The sequence below is a fragment of the Macaca fascicularis genome, chromosome 1, assembly GCF_037993035.2.
Source record: "Macaca fascicularis isolate 582-1 chromosome 1, T2T-MFA8v1.1".
Lineage (NCBI taxonomy): Eukaryota > Metazoa > Chordata > Mammalia > Primates > Cercopithecidae > Macaca > Macaca fascicularis.
In genome coordinates, this window is record NC_088375.1 from 216,834,409 (window position 1) to 216,860,536 (window position 26,128).

Sequence of the window (26,128 nt, forward strand, 5' to 3'; positions counted from 1 at the left end):
GAGTACTTTGTAACTGTCAGAGGCACTCAGAGATGGAATGGTGTGTCTACGGTGGGTGGTGAGCTCCCCATCACCAGAGGCATGTAAGCAGCAGTGAGACAATGCTTCATAGAGAACCATGAACACCCATCCTCTGCCCATAGCCCTGTGAGCAGCTGTCTCTCTGTGCTTGCCTGAGCTATTAGGACACCTTCTCATAACATTTTAGCTTCTCTTGGGCCTGCTGTCCAAAGTCAATGCCATCCCTGCTTTCTTCCATGCCTCAGTGGCCCACTAAGTGAAGCCTGAAAATTACTTGCACGGTCAGGTAAATATTACAGCAGTCAAAGGTGCGGCATCAGTGGGGAGAATGATGTGTAATTTGCAGAAATGCTACCAGTGCATCAAATCACACATTCAGCTGGCTCGTAGGGAGGAGAGTGAGTGACAGCCTCAATGGCACCAGTTTGGGTAGTTTTCTTTTTTTTTTTTTTTGAATCTCTGATGGACACTGATGTGAAGGAGGCTGAAGAACCCCCCCTCCACTGGTGGGATCTGCACGAAGGGCAGGAAGCCCATTGTCATGGAGCCCGGTCGTTTTCAAGGCAGCTGACATGGTCACCTCCATGGCCTTGGTCAGAAATCTGGTCTCTAGTTAACGGTGGGCTCTGAGTACACAAGAAGAGTCCTGCTGCAGGTGCTCTGCACAGGGAAGGAAGCCGCATGTATTGGACACCTCTCACCCAGGTGCCAGCTTGGTGCTCATGTGCCCTCTCCCTGAGTTCTGACACCAAGGGCTCCCTCTTGCATGAGGCTGCCCTGGAGAGGCATGAAGCAGGACCAGATGCTGAGTGTTGGCAGAACCTTGCAGGGCATAAGTCACCCAGGGCCGCCCCCATCCGCTGCCCATTCTCCCTCCCCAGAATATCTGGGGCTTGGGAAGGAAACCATTATAAGGGACGGAGCCAAGAGAGTGGGAAGAAAATCTCAGAATTGTTCTCTCCCTTGTGTAAACTGAGGTCTTCAAAGGAGCTGTTTCCCTGCACTTTGGAGAGTGAGTGGACGGGAGGCAGGGTTGGGGTCTCTTCATTTTGCTTCCCTGCAAGACTGGTAGTTCAACCACAAGAAATGCTGTGAATGCAGAGTGGGGAGCAAAACAGCTAGTGTAAAGTCAGCCAGTGTAAGTGCAAAGATGTCACCTGGCTTTGCCTCGGGGCCTGGGGTCCTTGAGGAAGGGAGATAGCATGAGGGTGAAGGGCGGTGGTTGGTGCAGAGTCCTTAGCAGGTTATCTCCAGAAGACACATGGCAGGAACTGAGAGAAGTATAAGGATGCTTCTAACATGCTGGAAAAGCCTCTGGGTTTATGTCTGAGGGACACTGAGGCCCAGAGAGGGAAAGAGACTTGCCTAAGGTCACACAGTAAATTCCATTTCCTAACTCAGTGGCTGCCCTTGCCTTCCTGGAAGACTCTGCTCTTTCTCAATGGACCCTGCAGGGAAAGAAAGGTCCGAGATCACCATTAGAGAGCAAGGAGGGGCCCACCTTGCTGCTGGAGGGAGGAGGGAGATGCGCTTCAGACTGGGGGTATCCAGCACCCACCCGCCAGGAGCCACTGGTCTGGTGCACATGTATACTTATTGCTCTTGAGGAATCATCAGACTGATGGTGGAGACACAGCTCTGACTCTTATTTAGCTCCCAGACAGAGCTCTGCAGCAGGAGGTGCAGACTCTGGACTTTAGGGAATTTCTGGGCCAAGAAGAGACCTTCTGTTCAGTCCCACTTGTTGGCTGAGGGGAGCCCACAGTATGCTTTTCCTTGTAAACGTATCATTCATTCAAAGATGTTTGTCCTACTCCTCCTCCTCCTCCAAGAAGTCCTCCCCAAGCAGTTGCATCCATCACAATGACACAGGATCAAGGCTCTCTGAATCCTTCTGCATCCACTAAGAAAGAACAGTCACCCTAAAGCCTCAGGCAAGTGCCCAAATGGCCCCTCGGGGCATCATACTTGTCCCAGGCCTGCCCCAGTTGGATCACCCCAAGTCTCATAAGCATCAGCAGCCTCCCTCACTTGCAGATGCTGTGGGGTCCTATCAGAGGCTGCAGCCACCCCAATCCCCAGTGAGCCTCTGTCTGCAAAGCTGCTGCAGCCTCCCTTCCTCCTTCAACAGCAGCTCCTCTCACGCCCCATGTGACATGGTTGTTTACAGCTCACTTGCTCCTGAACTAAAAGGTTTGGATGAGGAGCTAAGGACATCAAGAACCAGCTCAGGAACAACATTGCTCTGGATTGTTATAGGCACAGGATTTACTATACAACATACCTGGGAGCTGTCATGAGAGTGAGGTGGGCCTGTCCGATACGTGTTTCAACTTGTAGAATCTGCTGAGGACAGGATGAGGGGATTCCTGCTTTTGGTGTCACATGTGGGACGTAAGACTGCCTTCCATCCGGATAAGCCTGTGGGACAGCTCTCAGCCCTTGCCCCAAACCTGGAGCCCTTCAGGAGGGAGACCAACTACATGTGTGACTCCTTCCACCCTTCCATCTCTTTCTGGATCTGCAGAGGAATGAATTGGCTTTTTGTTTTGCAAGTTCTGACAAATAATTTCCCCCACTCCCAAGGCACATTGGTGATCACCTTAGGGCTGGAGGAGAGATGAGACAAACCACGGCTGCAGGTTCCACCGCGCACCTGAGTTGGGGTTGGGTGTCTTTCCAGACATATCACAGGTAAGCTTGGTGACCTGTCTTTGGGACCCATCTTGGCTTCAGCTTCATTTCCTGGGACCCAGGAGTCCCTGACACCCCCAGCCACAGCCCAAAGGCACTTACAGCAACTGGGAATCTTTTACCAAACACCAAAGGAGAAAACCTCTGAACTGACAGCACAGGCTACCTTGGGTAAGAAACTGTTGAGGGGCCGGGCGTGGTGGCTCACGCCTGTAATCCCAGCACTTTGGGAGGCCGAGACGGATGGATCACGAGGTCAGGAGATCAAGACCAGCCTGGCTAACCCGGTGAAACCCCGTCTCTACTAAAAAATACAAAAAACTAGCCGGGCGAGGTGGCGGGCACCTGTAGTCCCAGCTACTCGGGAGGCTGAGGCAGTCGAATGGCGTAAACCTGGGAGGCGGAGCTTGCAGTGAGCTGGGATCTGGCCACTGCACTCCAGGCTGGGCGACAGAGCAAGACTCCATCTCAAAAAAAAAAAAAAAAAAAAGATCAGTCGAAGTAGATTAAAACAAAGAGGTTGGGTAATATTGCTCCATGTGGTTGAAAACAGGATTTGTAGAGAGGCCAAGTCATTCATTCCTGCATTCTGCATGCATTGATTAAGCATCTGTTATGTGCCAGGCACAGTTCTGGGCACTGGGGACACAGCAGCAGCAAATAAAACAGACAAAGATCCCTGCCTTAGTGGTGCTCTCATTCTAGACAGAGTAGGGATTGGCAAACATTTTCTGTAAAGAGCCGGACAGTAACTATTTTAAGCTTTACTGGCCAAATGTTCTAGGTTGCCACTCCTCAGCCTGTTACTGTAGACAATACCTGAGCGAATGAGCATGGCTGTGTTCAAACAGAATCTTATTTACGAAACAGGTGGTGGGCCAGAGTTGGCCTGCAGGCTGCAGTTCCATCTCTCCTAGAGGCCTGTTCTGGAAGACAGAGGCTGCAGAATGAGCTCCTCCAACTCTGATGGTGGACCCAGGCGTGGTCTAAGGAATGCAGCCTCCACCTGGGGCCCATGATCTGAGAGCTCAGTGTCTGGGAAAGTCCTAGGTCCAGCCGCAGAGCTACCCTCTCCTCCCCTTTCCTCCATCCTCCCCTTTTTCCAAGCTTCTCAAAGGGGCCTGAGACCTTTCTCTAAACCTCTTTCCACTCTCCCTCTGAGCCTAGAAATGTCCTTTTCCATAGTGGCTACTGTGGAGAATCTAGAATATTCCTAGAGAGTAGACCTAAGTGGGAGGCCAGGGCAGGGTAGAGAAGAGTCTCCACCAACGGCCAAGGAACTGGAAAATGAGCTCCCCACATCCTGTTTTCCCGAGCACCCTGATCCTCACCTTCTAATCCTCGTCCAGCTGAGAGCTGCTTCTGCTTCCTTATCTGTGGCCAAAACTCACCACCTCCAAAATGCCCACCCAGATTGACTCTCCTGAATAAGTTCTTCCTGTATCTCCCCAAATCAGCTGGTCCTCAGTGCACAATGACATTTATTTTCTGGTTATATCCGTGTCCTGCCTCACCCATTAGACAATCCATTCCCATTAGAGTGAGGTCAGTGCTTACCCTGTCCTACTGGGAGCACTCTGAGCCTGAGTTACATACATACAGCTTTCCACAGCCAGGGGCCATGGGCTCTCCAAGGGCAGAGACCTAGTCTCCTCCATCATGCTGGCCTCTCCTGGAGGTCAAGTGTCGTCTCCCTTATTAGTCCTGGAAGTTTGTGAAAGCAGAGAGTGTTGACCCCATTAGCTGGGTCTCCCTTTCAGTTTGATTGGGAGCTCACAGCGGTGGAATCCAGGGTCATGAGACTGACAGGTGGTCCCTCTTGTCTCCCAGGAGGACACAGGTGCACACTGTGGCTGTGAAGGCCCCTGTGTCACATAGTGAATTGCAAAATGGTTCCCATTTTCACCCCTTCTTGGGTCCACACTCAGGGTTTCTCACTAAAAAGGCAGCATCTGTTTCTCTGCTTCTTGGACCTGGGCTGGCCATGTGATATGCGCTGGCCAACAGGGAGGCCACAGTGCATGAGTGACAGTGCATGGCCTCTGGAGGCCCAGCAAATTTCCACTTATGTCCTTGGGCCACTCCCATGAGTACATGCTGGGCCAGCCCACTGGAGGATGGGAGACACATGGGACAGAGTTGGTCACTCCTGTTGTCCCAGCAAGGACAGCCTGGGTCAGCCAATGGTCAGGTACCCTCAGACATAGGAGTGTACACAGTTACCTGGCTCATCCACCCAAATGTGAGCAAAACAGTGCCTATTGTTGTACACCACTGAGGCTCTATGTCCATGTATTACACAGCATTTGCATGGTAATAGATCACAGATACACATATGGTCAAGAATGTGGGCTCTTGAATCCAACTGCCTGTGATCAGCTCCTGGCTCTGCCATATACTGGCTGTGTGGCCTGGAATAAGTTACCTAGCCTCTCTGACCCTCAGTCTCCTCTCCCATAAAGTGAGAATAATAACGGAAGCCACCTCCTAGGGTGTTGTGAAGATTAAATGAGATAGTTCATGTAAGGTACTCAACGCAGAGCCTGAAGTATAGAAAGTGATCCATCAATATTATTCATAATAATATTGCTATTCCAGAGCCTGCAGGGTAAACTTCTGGGGCATTCCCACTTCATCTGCACAGTCTGATAGAAAAGAATCCCCTTGCCCCTGTCTCCTGGCTTCATCATGCCTGCATTAAATCCCTAAAAGCCTCTCCCTCAGTGGGCACCTCCAAGCTCTTAATCTCTATGACTCAGGAGGCAAACCTGCTGGAGAAAATGCCAATGGAAGGCCCAGGTGCTGGGACAGAGCCCATTGGCTGCACTTCGCCTGCTCCTCAGGCTGCGAGCTTAAGGAAAGAGCAGGCTTGCCTAGGAAACGCATGCTTTCTGTTTTGAGATCCCGGCTGTGTGGCTCTGGTGCCAAAAATTGGCATGAAGAGCAGAGAATTCAGCCAGCAGCACCACATGGGGGAAGGCAAGCATGTGGACATCAGGCAGGGAGGACGTTGTCCCTTCTAGTGGCCTGATGGGCGCAGGCGTTGGCCTGGAAACCGAACTGGTGTAGGGGCAGGTGGGCAGTGCGATAGGATGGAGACTGAGCACTCCAAGAAAGGGGCTCCCCAAGGGTGCAGGGATGCTGGTGTGTGTGTGTGTGTGTGTGTGTGTGTGCACGCGCAGGTGTACCCAGGTGGATGGGTTTGAGATGGGTTTATGCACAGGGGTGAATGAAGAGGCAGCTGCATGAACAACAATTTTCCAAGAATGAAAGCTTGCAGGAGGAACGCCCAGAGGACACTCAGAGGTAAGAATCTTTGCCTGACATTAATACTAGTCCAACAACCACCATCCCGTATCCTTGAAGCCAGATGTGTCCCAGAGCTCAGGCTGAACCCTACTTCTGAAAGGTGATATGGGGCATGTACAATATATCACACAACACAACTGGGGTCCAAAGAATCACTATGTAATCACCCACATTAATATTTCTGCAGTGATGCATTTGGATGGTGATACTAAGGGAGAAGAACAAATACCATAAATATCCTCCCATCGAACTGGGCTGGGTTTTGCCACCAAGTCAGTTCAAGTCAGTTCAGATCAGGTTCAGTTTTCTCATCCAATGAATTGGAAGAAATAAAATAAAATAAATCTTTCATTTATCAGAGTTTTTTGGATTTCTGGGTTGCAGGGAAGGGGTTGCAGGCTTGTGAAAAGAGCCAGAATTGTGACATCATGCTCATAACCACTGTAATAGCTGCCATTTGTGGGGTGGTGCCATGTGGTGGCCCTGAGCCTAAGCTGGTTGGAATATTCACCATGGCCCTGCCAAGCAGGCCCTGTCTTCTTCACTTGGTAGAGAAGGGAAAGGTAGGGTTGTCAAGGTTACGGGAGCCATCTAAGTCACCACACTGATAAGAGGAGACAGAGCATAGAGGAGGTAAATTGTCCTCAGAGAATCATCTGGAACAAAGTGCCTAGAAGGATAGAGGCTTAGGTCAAACTCAATGATTCCTTCAGCTACGTTTGCACCAAGAGGTCTGGGGGCGGACATAGCTCCTGTATGTTCTGTAGGTATGTTAAGGAAATAACAAGGCCTTAACAACTCTAACCCCTTTGCTTAGGAGCTGTCTGCCCTCATGTCCTCCTGCAATGAGATCCTAGCATAATAATCCCTGCTCTGGGCTCCCTCTGTCCATGTGTTCTCTCCCCATTTCACCACTGGAAAAACTAAGGCTCAGTGTGCTATGACTTGTCTCAAGGCACAGGCTATCTTGGTGAGACCAGAATCATGGTGTTCAAATGTCATTAATAATGACAATAAACATGAGTTGGGGACTTACTCTATGCCAGGAGTTGTTCTATATGCCTCCGATGTATTATCTCATTTAATTTAAGGGGTGGGGGCTAGGCAGGAAGCAAGCATGCTAAAAGTGGTTCATAAATGTGTGGTTTCTTGCTGCTGGTCTTAACGGGATTCTTGTGAAATGACAAATGATGAGAGAGGGGAAAATAGGACCATCCCCTCCTACGGAAGGAGGGGACTGCAGGCTCCTGGGAATTTAAGATAATGAGCAAGGAAAACAATCACTTTATTTAAATGAGTTGAAGAACTATTTGGCTTCTCTCTGTAAGAGGAAGCAGTTAAGGGGTTTTATTTTATTTTTGGCCCTAATAATATTACAATATCCAGGCTGGTTATTATCTGTCACTTTCCAGGGAAGATTGAAAAGAAAATAGTTTTATCCCAGGCAATTGTAAACTGTTCCTTTTGATGAGTTGTTGCTTCCACTTAGATATTAAATGCACCAGCATCAGGTGACCTGGCCCGGCTGGGTGGCTTTGTTTAACCGGTTACAGAAGAGAAGGAAGATGAGAAAATTTTCTTGTTTTTAGACAGGAGTTTTCAAAATGCAATATGTGTGAGAGTCACAGGGGATGAGCATGCAGTGAAAGATGAAAATTTCTGGGTTTTGCAGGAAGAGTGTCTGACTCTGCAGGGCCCCAGCGGGATGGAGAATCTGCACTCTTCGCAAGCGCTCTGGGTGATGCTGCCATATCTTCTGAGAAGGTTGCTCTAGGTTCTCCCTAAACCTGCTTGGCTGGAGAAGTGTTTGGTTCTGAGAGACCTCTCCAAAATTAAGATCCGGAAGCTGCCAGCAAAAAGGACCCCAGAGATAATCGAATAGATTCACATAGCAAATAAAATCTGGAGTCCCAAGATCCGACAGCGAGTGAGAGGCAGACATGAACCTGAAACTCAGACGTGCATTTGCCCGGTCCAAAACCGGACCCATCACACTGCAATGGTGCTGAGCGGGTGCCTAGTAGAGGTGGGGGTGGGACTGGAAGACCCCCACACTCTTTCTTCTCTTTGCTCAGACTCACCTCACTGTCATTTCACAAACAGTGATGCAAGTAGGTTGAGAAAGCCAAACGGCTCCCAGGCAGAAAGAGTCCTTCCCGAAACTGGCTGTGAGTGACATGCTACATCCAAATCCCCAGTGCTATTACAAACTAGAAGAACTCAGTGTGATGTGGTTAACTCTCTGAGCTGTTGTTCTTTTATTTCCCCAAGCGGCCCTCCGTATTTTTCACCGTCGACCTCCTCTTCTCTGCATGACCTTCCACTTCCACCACCCGAAATTCTTGATTTTGTCTTGAAGGTGCCAATCGCCCCACCCTGCAGGTGTCCTAGAATGCTTCCTTTTATGCCATCCTACAGATACACAAGGGAGGGAGGGAAAAGAAAGGGCTGGGAGCTACCCTGGGATGGGGAGGGGGAGGTGGTCGATGCATTCCATTCCCACAGCATTCAGTGTGCAGTTGCAGTTGCCGACCACCCCTGGAAATGCAGACTTTCCTCACCAGCCCCTTGGGAAACATGCCAGGTTGCAGGCAGCCCTGTGAGGCCGGGTCTTTAGTAAAGCTTGCCTCTGGATGGCTGCAGATGGAAAGGAATTAGTTCTTAGCACCCAGGAAGAATCTCTCTCAATTTATTATTTACTTATCAAGGCAACGAGGATCCAAGCAGACATGGACTCATGCAGGGCTTGTGCCAGCCTGCAACCTCCAGCTCTCTCCAGGAACCAGATCTCTCTCATCCCAATTCTGGAACAGCGCTGCTACAGATGCAATAAACAATTATGGTGCATCTACTATGTGCCGGGCACTCACACCAGATTAATCTCATTACATCTCCGTAATGACACCAATGTTAGAATTATTATCCCCATTTTTTCAGTGAGGAAACTGAGGCTTAGAGAGATTATAGACTTTACCTAAATCCCACAAATTATAGAAGACAGGGCCAGGATTCAGAGCCGGACCCTCTGAGCTTGCAGCAGATGCCACGGTGTTCATCCCATCCCTCCTCACATGTCTACTTGCTGCCATCCACTGCACCCTCTGCCTCAGGTGCTTTATCTGGCTGCCAGAATCTCCAGAGTTCATACCCCCAGAAGCAGCCCCTCAACAAGGAGAGACGGGGAGTGGGTGGATAAATGCTCCAGCTTCCCCATCCCTTTGTGGGCTGGGGCTTAACCCAGAGGTGTAGTCTACACTGCTATTCAAAGTACAGTCCCCGATTTGGCAGCATCAGTAGCACCTGGGAGTTTGTTATATGCAAATTATTAGCCCCGCCCCAGACCTGCTGAATCAGAATCTCTGGAGGTGGGGCTCTGGAAGCTTTTAGAAACCTCTTCAGGTGATTCTTACACACATTGGAGATTTAGCAACTCCATTCTACTCCACCTCCCAGAGCTCCCTGGTGAAGCTGAGCCTCATGCCCCACCTGCCCAATGGTACAACTTCACTGGCTTTCTTCCCTTTGCTGGTTCACGTCCACATGCCCCTGACAATACTTCCTGACATCACCTCCAAAATAAATGATTTGTACTCAAATCCTTGCCTGAGGGGTGCGGGGGGTCAGGGGGGCTTCAGGGGAAACCCTGCCTAGGACAGACCCAAGTCCCTCCACTTCCTCTGCCATCTTCAAGGCTAAGGCGGGGAAACATTCTGGATGCTGACGGTGAGGGTGAGTTCTGAGAGGTACCAGGTCCTTCTGTTCTGGCCCAGAAGGCCAAGACCTAAGACCCCTGACTGGCTTTTCTTCTCTTTCTCCTCTTCCATCTTCTTGCATGACATTTCTGGAAAACATTTTGTAGGCCAGCCAGTGTGTTAAGGGCTTCCCATGCATTCTCTCATTTAGTTGCTGCGAGCATCCTCCTGAAGCAGGTGCAGCCAGAGCTGCTTGGCCTGGCTGAAGTGGGAGGAGAAACAGCGAGCTGTGTTGGCCTGGGATCCCCAGCTGGGTGCTCCAGCAGTCCCAGGCTCCATTTGAATCAGAATACAAGAGATAGGACCTCAAGGCAAAGCAATGCCCCCGCATCTTTTCACGTAGGCTCCATCTGCTTCTCCCTCACTCTGCATACCTCCCCTTAGGTAGGTGGCCCCCATCACCTCCATGTGGACAAGGCCCCCACTAGCCAAGAACAGGATGGATTCCTATGGCAACTGTACAAAAGTTCCAAATGAAGTAGGAGGTGGGACTTGACTCCAGAGGCAGGGCTTGGATGCTGGACCAAACTGAGGACTAGCTAAAACAGGGACTGGATGGAAGGAACTTTCCATAAGACATGCCCACCAATGTACCATGTCAGTTTACCATTGCCATGCCAACACTCAGAAGTTACTGCCTCCTTCCACAGCAACGACCTGATGACCCAGAAGTCACTACCCTTTTTCTAGAAATGGCCACATAATTCACACCTTAATTTGCATGTAATGAAAAGTGGGTCTAAATAGGAGTGTGCAACTGCCTCTGAGTTATGATTCTGGGTGCACTGCCTGTGGGGTAGCCCTGCTCTGCAAGGAGCAATCCCTCAGCTGCTGCTGGGCACTGCTGCTTCAATACAAGTCGCTGTCTAACACGATCGGCTTACCTCTGAATTATTCCTGGTGAAGCCAAGAACCTTCCAGGGCTAAGGTCCAATTTTGGGGCTCCCCCACCCTGCAGCACAAGGATAAGGCAAAGCTCTCCTGCCACCATCTCCGGGCCTCTTGCTTCTTGGCTGGCCTTGGCCTCTGGACCGGCCCGCCCCTTCCCTCAACAGACATTGGGCTTTCACTCTTCTCAGACCATGCTCAATGTCCCTCCTGTCTGCCCCTCTCCACATCTTCACTCATCCTCTGTGTGCTTCTCCCGCAGTGAGGAGGAAAGGAAGCCAACATTTGTTAGGAATCTTCCAAGTGCCAAGCACCATGCTAGTCTTGACTGAAATCTACCGCCTCTCCAAACTGATGAGGTGGTCTTTCTTGTACCCATTCAAGAAGGGAGAAAGCTGAGACTCAGAGAGATGAGGGGACATGACTAATGCCACACATCCAGCAAGTTATAGAGCTGGAGTTTTAACCCAGGTTTGTCTGTCACCACACACACATCTCCAGAACACCACTGTGCCCCTACTGTCCAAGAACTCATGCTCCTTACTATGGTGAGCCCTTCACTTGAGTTCCCAAGCCCGCCTTTGCCTACACATGCTGGGGCCTCATTTCTTCATTGACTTTCCATCACTGCACCTACAAGCTCTCTCCACCCACTGGCTCCTTCTCTGCAGCCTACACACGTGTGTACAACTCCTCAACTCCTCATCCTATGTGTGCACACACACACACACACTCACACATGCTTTCTCCTTGTGCCTCATCCATCACACTTTTGTCTCTCTCTTCTTTATATAAAATGTAAGGAGAAAAGTCTCCGTGAAGAGGCAAGAGTGAAGACTAGAATGCAAGAGGTTCTGGGGAGGTAAAGAATGGAGGAAAGGCGTTTATAGGTAGACTTCCTTCCAACAGGAGTTTCATGGGGGCCAAACCCAGTGGCCTTTTTCAGACCTCTTCTTTATCCTCTGCAGTTAAAATGAATGACCTTGATTTGTTCCATGATTCTGGGACAGGGTGGAGTACTAGCCTGTACTGAGCACCTACTGTCCACTATGAGTTCATGGTGACTTTCTTTCTAGTCCTGACCATTGTGAGATGGGTATGGATCTCCTCATTTTACAGATGGAAAAATTGAGACTTAGAGTGGCCCCATTCAGCACTAGAAAAATGTCCAAAGGGAGAATCAAGATGCAAACCCAAGCTGGCCTGGCCCCAAAGTTCCAGCTAAGATTCCTCTCATAAACTGGCATCAGCCATGTGGCCCAACCTCAAGGGGATGTGGCAGGCACCCAACCTAAGAGTAATCTTTCTCCTTTTACTCTTTTATTTATTTACCTAAAGGCCCAGTGGCCAAATCCACTTACTTTCTTTCAATGCATGTTCATGTTTTGCCTGCTTTCAAAAGGGCCCCAGCAGAGGCCAAGGGGAGAGGGAGGGAAAAAGGGGCTGCACCTGGCCTCTTGCCTGGTTCTGTCCACCATGAAACTCAGATGAGCACCAAAACCTGGTTACTCTTTCAGATCCAGTTGCAGAAAGCATGTCTGGAAACTGGATTTGGGGGAAGAGGAGAGATGAGCACTTTTGCACACTTACTAGTTGCTAAGCCTTGTATCAGAAACTCAGCTTTGCTGTGCATTCTGTTCTCACAAGATCACATGGAAGGAAGTATCTTCCCATTTTATGGATGAGGAAACTGAGTCTCAATAAAGTGAAGCAAACAGCTCACGGTTACACAGCTGGAAAATGCAAGGACCAGACTTTGAATGCAAGTCTAAGCTCTTCACTGTATCATGCCTCCACCCTATGGAAGGATTCTCTCCTTAAACATTCTAACATAGGGGAAGAGGAAATTTCACACACGAGGAAGCTGAAGCTTAGACATGCCCAAGCTCAAACAGTGTACTTATGACAAAAATCAAGACTAAAACCCAGGTTTCCTGACTCCCAATCCAGTCCTCCTTCTACCATCCTGCCTGGCTTTGCTAAAAGCACCAACTGCCAAGGTCAAGGTTGCTGGAGCCCCAAAGGCTACAGGGTCCACCTTACCATTGGTGGTTACTGAGTCCCTTCTCTTGCCTCTGGGACTTTCTGCTCCTTAATCAGTCTAGACAGAGAAGAGAAGAGAAGAGAAGTAGGCAGGGTGGTAGAGAGAAGTCCCTTTAATCCCCAAACACCCCCTAGAAGAGATCTTGGAGAGAGCAACAAAACCCAATGCAAAGAAGGGGACCCCTTTCCCTCTCCCATCTCTTCTGTCTTTGCTCGTGTGTCCTTGGTGGTTCACCTTAAGCAGGCAAAAAACTTGGGGAGCGTCAGGGAGCGCGATTGTCCTAAAGGAACTGAAGAAGCCAACAGAGGCTGCTACTTCCTGCCCAGTGGTGCCTGGGTTTACAGAGGCTGCTACCTCCTGCACAGTGGTGCCTGGGTTTCTCAGGAGGGTCTGACAGGATGATTTACAAATGGTATAAATATAACTCAGCAGCCAGCAGCCCTGCCTCAGCTTAACGAAGAGCATCACTCACTTTTAAGCGAGTGGGAGACTGCAGCAGGGGCCCCTCACCCTCACCCACAGGGCCCTCAGAAGACTTCAGCTGAAGGGTTCATGAGGAGGAGGGAGAAGTTTCCTATGTCCTCTACCCTTTGTCCAGTACTGGACAGAGAGAAGAGGCCTTAAGGAAAAGGATGCCTTCGTCTTGACTATTCTTCCAGCCCCTTTTTTGTAGATGTCTGTGCTCTGGGCTCAATCCCTCCAGGTTGTAGTGTCTGAACCTGATGCACAGTAGGCATGCGGTAAAAATTCACTGTACCCAAGCCTTTCTGTGGCTGTAGCTCGGTGCCTCTGCCACACAGTGGGTAGCTGCTAAGTGTTTGTAGGCCAGAATTGAGCTCAGTGCATTAGGCATCCTAGAAACTCTAATCAGCAGCTCCAGTTTCCACTCCAGCCATGACTTGACCTATGGTCTCTCTGAGCCTCTGTAGCCTCCACTGTAACGTGGGGAAAATGCCTATCCAGTAGTCTATAGTTTTGGATGGGGAAAAAATTAGATGACAGGTGGAAATATGTTTTATATATATAAAGCATAATGTATTGCCATTACAAGGGACTTTCATATGCATTCTCTTCACTATTAATATCAAGAAGTCCTTCCATAGGTCTGACTTCCATTCTGCCTGCTGTAGTTTAGTAAAATAAAGATCTGTGTATTCCAGGAGACATAGGCTAGTGCAGTCAACACTGGAATGAAACTGCTGGTCAAAAGGAATGTGGAGATGAAAATAAAGCATGTGTTTTCTTTAAAAAATAATTTCCCTCACTTTCAACGGCTGTTCAGAAAAAAGAGTATAATTTGCTTGACTGCCCTGGCCCACCAGCTTATCACGGAGGCCCTAGCAACTCTGAGAGGGAAGGATTATGCAAATAGAAAATCAGCTTTCAAGAAAGTGGGCTAATCCAATATTACCAAGAGGGCTGGGTTTGAGAGGAAAAGAGGAGGAAACTGAGATGGGTGAGCTACGTAGAGAGTCAGACAGTTCCCGGAATGATGTGGAGCAAAGAAGTTGGCTAGAGAGGGTCCGCCTGCCAGCAACTGGGCCAGGGTTTTAGTAAAGGAGTCCTGGTCTCCATGTCCCTGGTACTAAAAGATGGAGGAAGAGGGGATTAGGCTAGTGGATGGAAAAGTCTTTATTAAATTATTTGCAGCTGGAATGTCTCCTCCCCTGTCTCAGAAATATGGCCAGATGCTGAGAGGCAAATGTGGTACCAGGGTGTAACAGCAGCAGCTCAAAGCCTTCCCAGTGAACCTCCACAAACCAGCAGGCTCCGATCCACAGGGCAGGGCAGATCGTGGATTCAGAAGGTCAGACCAAGGCCTTTCCCTCCCTCGTGGGAAACAGCCAGGAGAAGCCCACAGGGCACTGCCAGGGTGTTTTCTGAGTGAGGCTGCCCCTTGCTGAAACACGGGAGCTATCAGCACCACGGACAGCTCTCAGAGCTAGCCCTGGGAGCCGGCTCCCTGGGTAACCTGAAACAAAACGTTGGGGAACCAGCTGGACGCTTTCTTTGGGAAACTGGAAGCCTATTGTACCCTAAGCCCTTGTGGCTCCAGCAGTGAAAGTAGACAATTAAACAGGCAGTTAGAATTCACTTTAATAAATGCTGTAATTTAGGAATCACAGGGAACCATTGCAGTGCAGTGGTGTCTCAGTGCAGAAGCATCTCACCCAGACTTGGCAGTTGAGAAAAGATTTCCAGGCTAAAGCGGAATTAGGAATTACCCTAGTCAGAGGGCAGGGTATGTTCCAGGAAAGGAAACAGCAGGCAAAGGCCCAGAGGTCAGGGAGGGCATGCCTTATTTGATGAATAGAAAGAAGCCCCATTGCATGGCTAGACCATCAGGTGGGAGGGTTGGGGCTGATGAAGGACAGGGTGCAGGGTGGGCAGGAGCCAGATCCTGTAATGCCTTTTAGGATGTGGAACAGGGCTGCACTCCATCCTGAGGCCAATGGCAAGCTGCTGTAGGGCTTTATGCCATGAAATGACACCATCAGATGTGCATCTTGAAAGTTCCCTCTAGCTACAGTGTGGAGAATGGACTGGGGCTGCACAAGCCTGCACCCCTGGGCAAGTGGGGAGGTGACAGTCATTCAGACTAAGATGATGGTAGACTGGAACAGCATGCAGGACCTCAGGAGGGAGGGGAGGAGCAGGCACATTGGAGAGAGATTTAGGAAGTGGAATTGACAAGACTTGGAGCAAAATGACCTGGGTATGGGGAAACAGTAGGGAGGGGGGTTGAGGATGACTCTCCATGTGTGTGAGCAGGTGTAAGATGCAGAGAGGAAGAGAGGAACACAGGGTATAATTGAGAGGGAGTTGTAGGGAAAGAAAGAGAGAATGATTTAGAACAGAGATGAACAGAGCCAAAGAAATGAGAGTGAGGAATGTGGGAGAAAGGGAGGGTCATGAGAAGTGAGGGAACGAGGAAGTTAGGGGCATGATGGCAGAATCAGGAGAAGGTATTTGAGTCTTTATTTTGTCATCTGCGTGTCCTATGAGGATGTGTCCATGTCTGTCCCAATCACAGCATTGCAACAGGCAGAGGACATATGACTTTTGCACAAGACCATGAGCAATATTGGGTTTCACAAAAACCATCCTGCTTGGATGAGAGAAAGCCCCCACAAGCCCAGCAGGGGCATCAAGGTGGGTGAGTACTGAGCAGGTACCCAGGGGAGTGCAGAGTGGAGTTGGGCTTTAGATTGCCATGCTCTTGAGGCAGGCTTAGACCCTCCTCCAAGCCTCAGTTTCTCACTCTATAATTCAGGTGCTGGGACACTTCTTCATGCATGTCCCTACAGAGGAAGTGGCTGGAGACTGGAAGGTCAGATCTGGGCAGGGCCAAACCTGTCACTTTCGTTGGGGTCAGTGTATTTCACCTTGTGGTTTCAGAGCACCTATCCCTTGACAAAGCCTGAAGGCAGATGGGCTGTGTGAACTAAGTCCTTCATTCTCCAGATAGTCCCAGCCCACAGTGCTGAGGGCCCAGTGTAAGAAGGACAAGGTCACTGACTCAAAATAAGTGCTGGCTGGCTGACTGGCTGGCTGGCTGGATGGATGGATGGATGGATGGATGAATGGATGGATGGATGGATGGACGGGTGGATGAATGGAAGAATGGGCAAACAACTGAATGATCACCACCCTCTTATAGGCTCTAGGCATTGACAAAGTTTCTGGAAGATTCTAGAAGTGGGACAGAGCCACCAGACACTTGACTTGGGCAGCCTATGTCCAGGAGTGGCACAGGTAACAGCCTATTTAGTGGTTGATGAGAAATTTCAAGTCCATCAGCCACAACCTGAGAAGGCCACCTGACAGATAGATACCCCTTTGGGAGCAATGACTTTCAATGGCACCTACTAGACTAGAAAGGATGAAGACAGTTGATAAAAGGGACTGGGGCCCAGGGACCAGTTCAGGCAGGAGGTCAAGATCCAGTGAATGAGTGGGTAGAACTAAATAAGGTTAGGGTTAGGGTTAGGACTATGTTTTTGAATCTAACTCTAGGGTTAGGGTTAAAGATGTCTAGATCCAATGAATGTGTGGATGGAGCTAGGTAAGGTTAGGGTTAGGGTTAGGGTTAGGTTTTTGAGCCATTCACTGTATTCAGACAGAGGTCTAGATCCAGTGAATGGCTCAAAAAGCGGGAAATGGGGGCCTCTGGACTTCAAGGAATGACAAACTCTCCACTTCACATCTGCCTGAGCCCTCCCCACCTCATCTCTCACTTCTCAGCCTGGAGTTAAGAGCGGAAGCACTGGAATCATCTGCCTGGGCCTAGTTCAGGCTCCAGCACTTACTACAAGCAGGAACTGGGTAGAAGCACCTAAGTCTCAGCTTCTACATCTACAAAATGGTGATAATAATAGAGCCCGTGTCCCAGGGCGGTTTGAAAGATTAGAGATCATGTCTAAAATGCTTAGTGCAGTTCCCGAGACAACGAAGGTGTCCAATCAGCACTGAGGATTAGTCCTTCAGCCTCGCCTTTGCTGCTGCAGAATCTCCCGCCTGAGAAGCCCCTGCTTTCTTTCCACGTTCCCCTGACTTGATCCACCTTTCAAAGCCCAGCTTAAAATCTGCTGTTTCAGAAAGGCTTCTTTGAGTAACCTCACTCCATTATCTCATTTCTCTCCTTTGGCTTCTCTTTGGAGCCTTCTAGGAAGCAGGCGCCCAGTGACTGTGCAGGGTTGTTCCTGGCAGAGGAAGCAGAGAAGGGGTGTCCCAGAGGCTTCATTGCCTCCTCTTCCAGATAAAATGCTACCTCCCCCCGTCCCTCCTCTTCCAGATAAAATGCTAGTAATAAAGTCATGTTGAACTGGCCTGGCCCTTTAATTGGTGCTTTGGCAAAGGACAGATTCCCTGCCAAGCATTAAAAGGTTTTAAAATTCTCTTTATTGAGCTACTTCTGAAGCCATGCTGTATCCCAGGGACTGGCAGGATCCAACCTGGGGGTTCCCTGGGCAGGACCAAAGAGCAACGAAGGGGTCCATGCAGCTTCTGCGAGGCTGACAGGCTGTGGCCAGAATCCTGGGACCTGGCCCAGTCCTCATTGGCGTGCATTGGTTCCCCTGCTCCCAGTGAAACAACAGAAGCTCATTTAAGGACATTAGGGTGCCAGGAAACAGTGCAGCCCATCAGATGACTCAGGAAAGTTTGGGTTTACTGAGGACCTCCTGGCCCTCTGGGCAAGATGCCAAGGATGCATAGTGTATCTTACAGCAGAGAAACACGAGGCTGGGTAGACCCTGCACATTGGATGGAGATGCTGGGAAAGGCAGCCTGCTTGGGGAAAGAGGGACACATTCATTCATTATGGTAGAGTGAGTTCTTAAGCTTGTCCCAATTCCAGAAGAGCTTTCACAAGGTGACACAGGGACAGCACCCAGGGTGCTGCTTGTGAGGAGGAAGGCGAGGAGAGGAGGCTCAGCATTTCTTCCAATTAATTACTTTCAGGGTTGAGGATCTTCCAGGTCTCAAGCTCTAAGTTAAAGGTTTGTTACCTACACTGTCTCATTCAGCCCTCATAACAACCTGGCGAGGCTGGCATCATTAGCTTTCTTTTCTAAAAGGGAAATCTAAAGTTCAGAGAGGTTAAGTAGCTAACTCAAGATGTAACAGTGAGGAAATAGCAGAGGTGGAATTGAACCCATGATCTTTGTACCCCCAGCCCCTGTATATTGTTTCTCAGGAACAAGGAGAAGGAAAAAGAGCAGCAGACAGATTTGGGTGGGCAAGACCGAGTCCTCTCTGATTCCCTTCCTCCTCTTCCACTCAAATCTTAACCTATGTGACCGGGAGAGAAACTCTACCCCAGGCTTCCCCAGCTGTTTGTACTCTTGGACTTGCTGGGGGAGAAAAAATCCAGAAATCACTTGACTTCATAGAGAGGCATATAGACCTGGGCCCTGGCCCTGGCCCCTGCTTAGATGTCAACCGCCTCTGTGACTGGAGCAAGGCCACGGCCACCTCTGAGGCACTCACTCTTTCTGCCTGGTAAAATGCAGAAGGAAAACTTGAGCATCTCTAAAAGCCATTACTACATTCCAAGGTTTTATGACCATGTCTTTAAAAAAGCCTTGATCAGGCCAGTCGCAGTGGCTCATGCCTGCAATCCCAGCACTTTGGGAGGCCGAGGTGGGCAGATCACGAGATCAGGAGATCGAGACCATCCTGGATAACACGGTGAAACTCTGTCTCTACTAAAAATACAAAAAATTAGCCAGGCATGGTGGCAGGCGCCTGTAGTCCCAGCTACTAGGGAGGCTGAGGCAGGAGAATGGCATGAACCCAGAAGGTGCAGCTTGCAGTAAGCCGAGATTGTGCCACTGCACTCCAGCCTGGGTGACAGAGCGAGACTCCATCTCAGAAAAAAAAAAAAAAAAAAAGCCTTGGTCAGCGAGTGTTCCAGCCTATTGACCTTATGAAATCAGAGAAAAACCATTTGGCAAATATGACTTCATCCTATAAAGAAAGATTAAGGTGTTTTAATTATAAGGAATATTAAAATAAGAACTATTGTGTAGCAGGGGCTTACTGCTTAGGCATAGTACCAAGTGTTGTATGAATGTTACATGTATCCATTTCTCTGCATCCTCATTGCCACTTCTCACACGCAGGCCACCATCATCTCTCATCAGGAAGACTAGGAGAGCCTCTTAGCCCTTCATCAGGAAGATTGGGAGAGCCTCCATATACACACTTCTGTCCTTAGCAGAAACAGTGCTGTATGATCCCCAAATCTTGTTTCATTATCCTCTTCCTGAGCATCCAGTAAAACTACACTTTCTCAGCCTCCCTCACAGTTGCATCCATATGGTTGGATGCAATGAGTGGAAATGACCTAAGCCACCTCCAGACTGGCCCATAAGAGCAATCCACATGACTCTCTTGGTTTTGTGCCCCCTTTGGATGGTAACTGTGCATATTGAGAGGGTGGATCTAAAAGACAAAATGAGCCTGGATCCCTGAGTCACTTCATGGAAGAGGGTAGCTCTGGAGACTTGCCAGACTCACATCCAACTTTCTGTGAACAAGAAATAAACCTTTGTTGCATCAAACCATTGAGAATTAAGATTATTTTGTTAGTGGGGCACAATGTAGGCTCTCCTGACTAGCACACTCCCCTACAGTCCAGTGTCTGCACAACAGCCAGAGAATTTTTTTTGAAACCTAAGTTAGATCATGTCATTCTCCACCTAAGACTCTCCGCTAAGTCCTATTATGCTAAGAATAAAATCTACAAAGCCCAGTGTGAGATAGCCCTATAACCTCCCTGACTTACGTTTCCCTTTCCCTTGGCTCTGTATGTTCCAAGCACACAGCCTAATCCCTTGATAGTGTGATCACGCTCATCCCATCCACAGATACCCTCTCTGCCTGGTATGCTCTTCCCTCAGATCTTTGCTTGGCTTACTCCTTGTCATATAGAGCTCAGCTTCAATGTCACTTTCCCAGAGGCTTCTTTTCTGGCCTGCTGATCTAAGAACCCCCAGTTACTCTCTATCACATCACCTGAAATTATCTACACCACACTTATCACTATCTGATGTTTTCTTGCTAATTAATTAATTAATGGTCTGTATCCTTATGTCACTAAAGCAGAGATCTTGTTTGTCTTATTCACCATTATATCCTGGTGCCTAGAATAGTTCCTGGCACGTAGACACTTTATAAATGCTTGTAGACTGGGAACATTAACTTTATGGCTCTTTGAGGCTGGAGTTACTATCCCCATTGAGCACAAGAGGAAACTGAGGTCCAGAGAGGTTCAAACCAGTAAATGGCAGAGCTGAGATTTCAAACTGGCTTTAACTACATGGCAATCCTCTTTCTAGTTTATAATTTTCGCCATATAATATCTGAAGTTATTTTAATTACATGTCTCTTTACGAGACAGCACAAAGAAGAGAGGAAGAGACAGCAATGGGCGATGGGTGGGTGGCCAGGTGCGTGTTAGATACACCGCACAGTGAACAGATGGCTGAGTGAAAACATGGAGGCTGCTTCACCAGATGCAGAAGGTGAGGGAGAGGGAAAGGTGGTGTGGGCAGGGGCAGCGGTATGTGCAAAAGCACATACTCTGTTTTTAGTAATTTCTCTTTATTCAGCCCTTGGCTTCAGGGGTTCCCAGTCTGATGAGGGAGATGCAGTCATTTGCTCCTGAAGGAACTCCCAAACTGATGCTGAAGACACAGCCCTGACATCTGAGAGCATCATAAGAACATTTACAAAGCAATACACATGCGAATTCCCTGGGGTCTCTGCAAAGCCTGTACAAATTGAACTAAGAGAGAGCAGGAGAGGGAGGGAGGGAGGGAGGGAGGGTAGTGGGGAGGGAGGAGGGAAGGGAGGAGAAAGAGAGAGACAGAGATGCAGAGACCATGTTGGGCACTGGGGCCCCATCTGCCTCCTCCGTGTCCACACCTCTCTCCCCAGGGAAAGGAGGGGAGCAGCCTGCCTCATAGCAGAGCCAGCAGCAGAGTCAGATCCTGCCAATGCCTCCCCTGGCAACAGGAAATGAGGCTGAGGACACACAAAGGGAAGGTGGTCCGGAGCCAGGGCCTAGGGTGCAGTTTCTGACTGTTGCCTGCACCCGCGCCAGTGGGTTTCCCATCCACAACTGTGGGTCAGTAGGGGAAAGGGAGGCAAAACCTAGCATCTAGAATCAGAGCAACTGTTGGCAGGTGTTATTTGAAAAACTGAAACTTCTCTTGCTACATGGCTCTGGGCCATTCCTCTGGCCCCAGCCAGAGAGATTTATAGGCACAGCGGGGTGAGAGACACCACGGGGGCAAAACTGGGTTTGGGCTTCATTCAGGGCGGCCATCTAACTGTGCCGGCTGAGCTCTCCAAGCCCAGAGAGGACGCCCCCAATGCCCACACTACTTTTACACGTACAGCTGCCCTGCCCACACCACCTTTCCCTCTCCCTCACCTTCTGCATCTGGTGAAGCAGCCTCCATGTTCTCACTCAACCATCTGTTCACTGTGCGGTGTGTCTAGCAGGCACCAGGCCACCCACCCATCGCCCATGATCCACCCCCAACTGCTGATCCCCTAACTCGGGCTGCCATTGCTGTCACCTGGATGGCTGCAGCTGCCCTCAACCTGGAGCCCCTGCCCTGTCCTTACACCTCCCACCCTCCCCTAATCCTAGTTCAAGGACCTCACAGCTAGCGAGCAGATGAGACCATGCTGCTCCTCTGCTTAAGAAGGGTGGCCCCCCTTGTTCTCCGGGTAAGGTTCAAGCATCTCACCAAGGTGAATACCTGATCTGGGTCCTGCCCGCCTCTCTGGCTGCTATCCATTCCTTTCCTCCTCCCTGTCTGGCCTCCAACTGCATGATCCAGTTTAATGTGGGTGAGTGTGCCACTCTTTCTCTCATTTTAGAAGGCCTGCACAGGCTCCCAGCGAGGTTCTGCTCATTCTTCAAACCTTAGCGTATACTTTTCTTCCCCTGCGAAGCTAACCTTGACCACTCGAGTCTGGCTTGGGGGGGGGTCCATTCTATGTACCCCTCCATCACTTATCAAGCAGTTCAGGCCTACTCCCTCTGCATCCCAACAGGATGTAAGCTCCTTGGGCGCAGAGAGAACTTGCCTAACTCGTTAAACACTGTATTTAGTCTCAGCAGTTAGCACAGGGCCTGACACCCCTGTAGGGGCCCGGTAACTATTTGCTAAGTAAAGGAATGGCATGGGAATGTTGGAGGAATGAAGGATTTTCACCCAGAGTACCTTGCACTGGAGAACTCGCCGTGTGGAATTGTCAGATGTTATCTTATCAATATCTGCCTCCTAAGCACCACGGCAGGCACAAAGTGAACACATTGAATGAATCTCTCAAGGCCCCAAGAAGGAGACTGTCTGTCTGCTTGGGTAGCATTTTCCCAGCTCCTACCCTCTGACCTTCTAGAAAGCCACAACAGCGAGCCGCCCTGTTCTAATGGAAAATCCCAGCATCGCTTTTCTACAAAGGCAATCTATCAATCACGCCACAGAATTTCATCAGCTCACAGAAATCAACCTCCAACAGGTTGCCCAAAGCCCCCGCTATGCTGTGCAAAGTTTTGAGATGTACAGAGGGGTTAATTCTGGCAGCTCGAAATGAGTTGCAGTGTCTCCCTTCAGAGTCCAGTTAGCTAGCATTGGCCAGGCTTCCGCTATGCACACAGCCTCTTGTGGGGAGTGCTGAAGAAACAAAAGGGAAGGAGAGGCAGAGGCTCAGCTTAGGGGAACATTTATAATCCCCCAAACCTGGTTGCATCTCCTTTGGTGGTGTTAAGTGCACATTTCTCTCCAGCACTAGAGGAAAAATCCTCATTGCAGTGTAGATGCTTCTATCCTTGCCAGTGTAGATTCTTTAATCCCTGGGCTTTTTTACTGGATTGCTCACACCTATAGCTAACGGCTTTATTTGCCTGGGCAGACTGTGTGTCGGGGTGGCTGGAGTTTGGAGGAGGAATTAACATTTTGAAGAAGGTACTAAATGAGAGTGTAGACGAAGAAGTCAAATCACCAGAGTTTGAATCCCACTTCAAATCCTGTAGGATCTTGAGCAAATGATTGCCTTTCTGTGCCTCTGTCTCCTCGTCTATAAAATGGGGACAATGACAGTACCCACCCATAGGGTTGCCATGGGGATTAAAGAAGCCGATACATGTGAAGTGCTTAGACAGCGTTTGGTCTGTAGTCAGTGCTCAATAAACAGTAGCTTGTTATTGGCATTGATATGATCTGCCAGCCCTTGCCAGAATGATGTCATTTTCTCCCCGCAATATCCCATCCAGGAGTGTTACTTCCCTCGTTTTGCAGATAAGGGAATAGAGGCTTTGACAGGCCAGCGACCTGCCACCTCTGAGGATGGGCTGCTTCCTGGCCCGTGGTTCCTGCTGGGCACTCCCCTGCCACGTTCATCTCTGATGCTTTGAGTGTAAGAGCCCCAGAAGCTCACACTCAAAGGATGGCGCCCTCATTCCCTGCCATCACCCAGGGCAACAAAGACAGGTGGTGGATAAGGCTGGCGGCAGGTCCCAGGGCAATGAGGGAGTTGATGTCCCATGGGAGGAAGGGGATGTACCTGCTCCTTCAGCCCCAGCACAGGTCAGGCACCCAGTTTGCCTCCAGAAGCCTGACAGAGCTGGCCCCATCCTGCGGTCATCAAGGCTGGCAGCCTCTGTGAAGTGGAAGAATCACATCCCCTGACCATCTCAAGGGAAGAAGAAAATGGGTAGACCAACACTCTGGAGTTAGAAGGACTGGGTTCAAATTCCAGCTCTGCTGAGATCGTGCCACTGCACTCCAGCCTGGGTGACAGAACAAGACTCCGTCTCAAAAAAAAAAAAAAAAAATTCCAGCTCTGCAACTTTTGGGAATTCACATCACGTCTCTGTGCCTCAGTTTCCTTGTCTATACAATGGAGCTACTCGTAGTTCCTCCTTCCAGTGATGCCTGGAGAGCTCTTAGCTTAGTGCCTGGCTCGGCATGAATAATCAAGAAAGATTTGCTCTCTCTTCTCCCTGAGTCCGAAGCAGCTTCCAAACTCAGACATGTTGAGCTTCACAGAATCTGCCAAGAGCTTGGGGCAGGATGCAGAGCCTGAAGACTTCCCGGGATCCTGGGAGGCTCCCAAGCCTGTCATTGGTGTGGACAGGGCAGCTCTTTGGTGCCACCAGGGTATGCTAGCCAGGTTGCCACAAACCACACTGCAATTGTGTGAATTAATAAAAGACGTCTCAAGCATGGAGTTTGGAGATTACAGCACATACCGAGCTAGTTCCCTCTGCCTTCTCAGTCAGGCACCCTGTGTAGGGTGTAACTCCAGGGACTCCACAGCAAGACACCAGCTGCCATCTTTGCAGGAAGCCAGAGGGGACACGACCACAGAAATAATTGCAGAGTACGAGCCTGGAGGCTGGAGTCCTAAGTTCCACACGGATAATTAAGCTGACTTGTGTTAGGTGAAGGGAGATTACAAGATACACGCTCATAGGGGTGTCAGATGCTGGGAAGAGTCAGTGCAGTGATGAGACGGAGTAATTAGCTCAAAAACCAAGAGCAAATCTATAGGCAGGAGAGTGTGGGACCTAAGGCAGCAAGAGGCATGCCAGGCAGTGAGGGGGGCCTGCTGGGCACTGAGATGCCATCAGCCTCTTAGTGACGTTCACCCAGGAAGCAGGAGGGCCTCATTCACAGACTCGGGGAGAGCCTGGGAGGGCAGCATGCTGCTGTGTCATCTCATGCCCCCCAGAGCCGGGATGCTGCTCAACAGAAACAAACTATAATTGGGACTTTCACTCCTGTTTAATACCAGCAAGTCCCAGATGCAGGAACAAAAAGAAGGGCAGAGAGCTGGACCGTTCAAGGTCAGGTTGCAGGGTAAGGGCATCTATCTTCACCTCCAGGCCAGAAATGACTGCTGCATTCCCAAGCTTTGGTTTCCCCTTCCGGGTCAAGGTTAATTACCCCTGCCCCTTGAAGGGGAGAGTCATCAGTCAGGAGGCAGCCCAACCGGAGGGTTAATGTGTTTGAATTCTGATCTGTGTAAGTGGTTTGGGACCTCCTGGGATTCATTCCCTCACAAGGCCCCTGCTGTCAATATTCCAGCTGAGGAGTGTACTCCGACCACCCCACCCCGCCAAGCAGCAGCAACAGCAGCAGAGGAAGCAGATCCTAGCTCAGTGCCTGGCACATAGTAGGCACTCCACACATGCTTGCTCGTTGCTTAATGCAATAGATCTGAAAATACAGGGAAGAAGGAAACAAAAATATCAGCTGGGGAGACTGGATGCCTAGACAATTCAGAGAAAGCTCCACATGCTTATTAAAGAGAAAAAAAATGAATTCATCTAATTTGTAGGATGCGAGATAAAGCCACAAAAAATCAATTGCATTCTTACATCCCAGAGACCCACAGAAAATCCAATGAAAAAGATCCCATTTATAATAATAAAAAATAAATACTTGAGAGTTATTTTAATTTGGTACACAAGCTATTTGTTTAAAGAAATTATAAAAACCCAATGGAGGCTCAATATTAGGAAAAACATCAACATAATTCATTACATTAGTAAATTAAAGGAGAAAAACCATATGATTATTTCAATAGATTTTTAAGAAGCATTTAATTAATTTTTCTTTATAAAAATTCTAGGTGAAATTGGAATAGAAGTAACCTTTCTATTCATAACACAACAGAATATTTATCAGAAACCAGCAGGAAGTATCATATGCAATGTTAAAATTATAAATGCATTCCTATGAAAACTAGGAATAAAACAGGGAAACCTTTTTTTACAAGCATTCTGGAAATTTTAGACAATGGAATAAGGCAAGAAATTATAATAAGTTCAATAATTATAACCCCACCAATATTTATAAAGCATCAGGCACTGTCCTAAGCTCATTACATG

The 26,128-nt window shown here is 49.2% G+C and overlaps 1 protein-coding gene across 8 annotated transcripts in view; it reads right to left on the reverse strand.

Annotated features, from left to right (window-relative positions):
• IGSF21 (immunoglobin superfamily member 21) overlaps nt 1–26,128 on the reverse strand; it is a 271,588-nt gene that overhangs the window by 110,789 nt on the left and 134,671 nt on the right. For 2 of the 8 annotated variants that reach the window (XM_065529003.2, XM_074028245.1), the window contains exon 3: nt 12,708–12,765. The exons of the other annotated variants lie outside the window; for them this stretch is intronic. In XM_065529003.2, coding sequence (XP_065385075.1) covers nt 12,708–12,710 — 3 coding nt within the window. In that variant the 5' untranslated portion in view covers nt 12,711–12,765. The remainder of the gene's footprint in view (nt 1–12,707; nt 12,766–26,128) is intronic. 8 annotated transcript variants of the gene reach the window in all.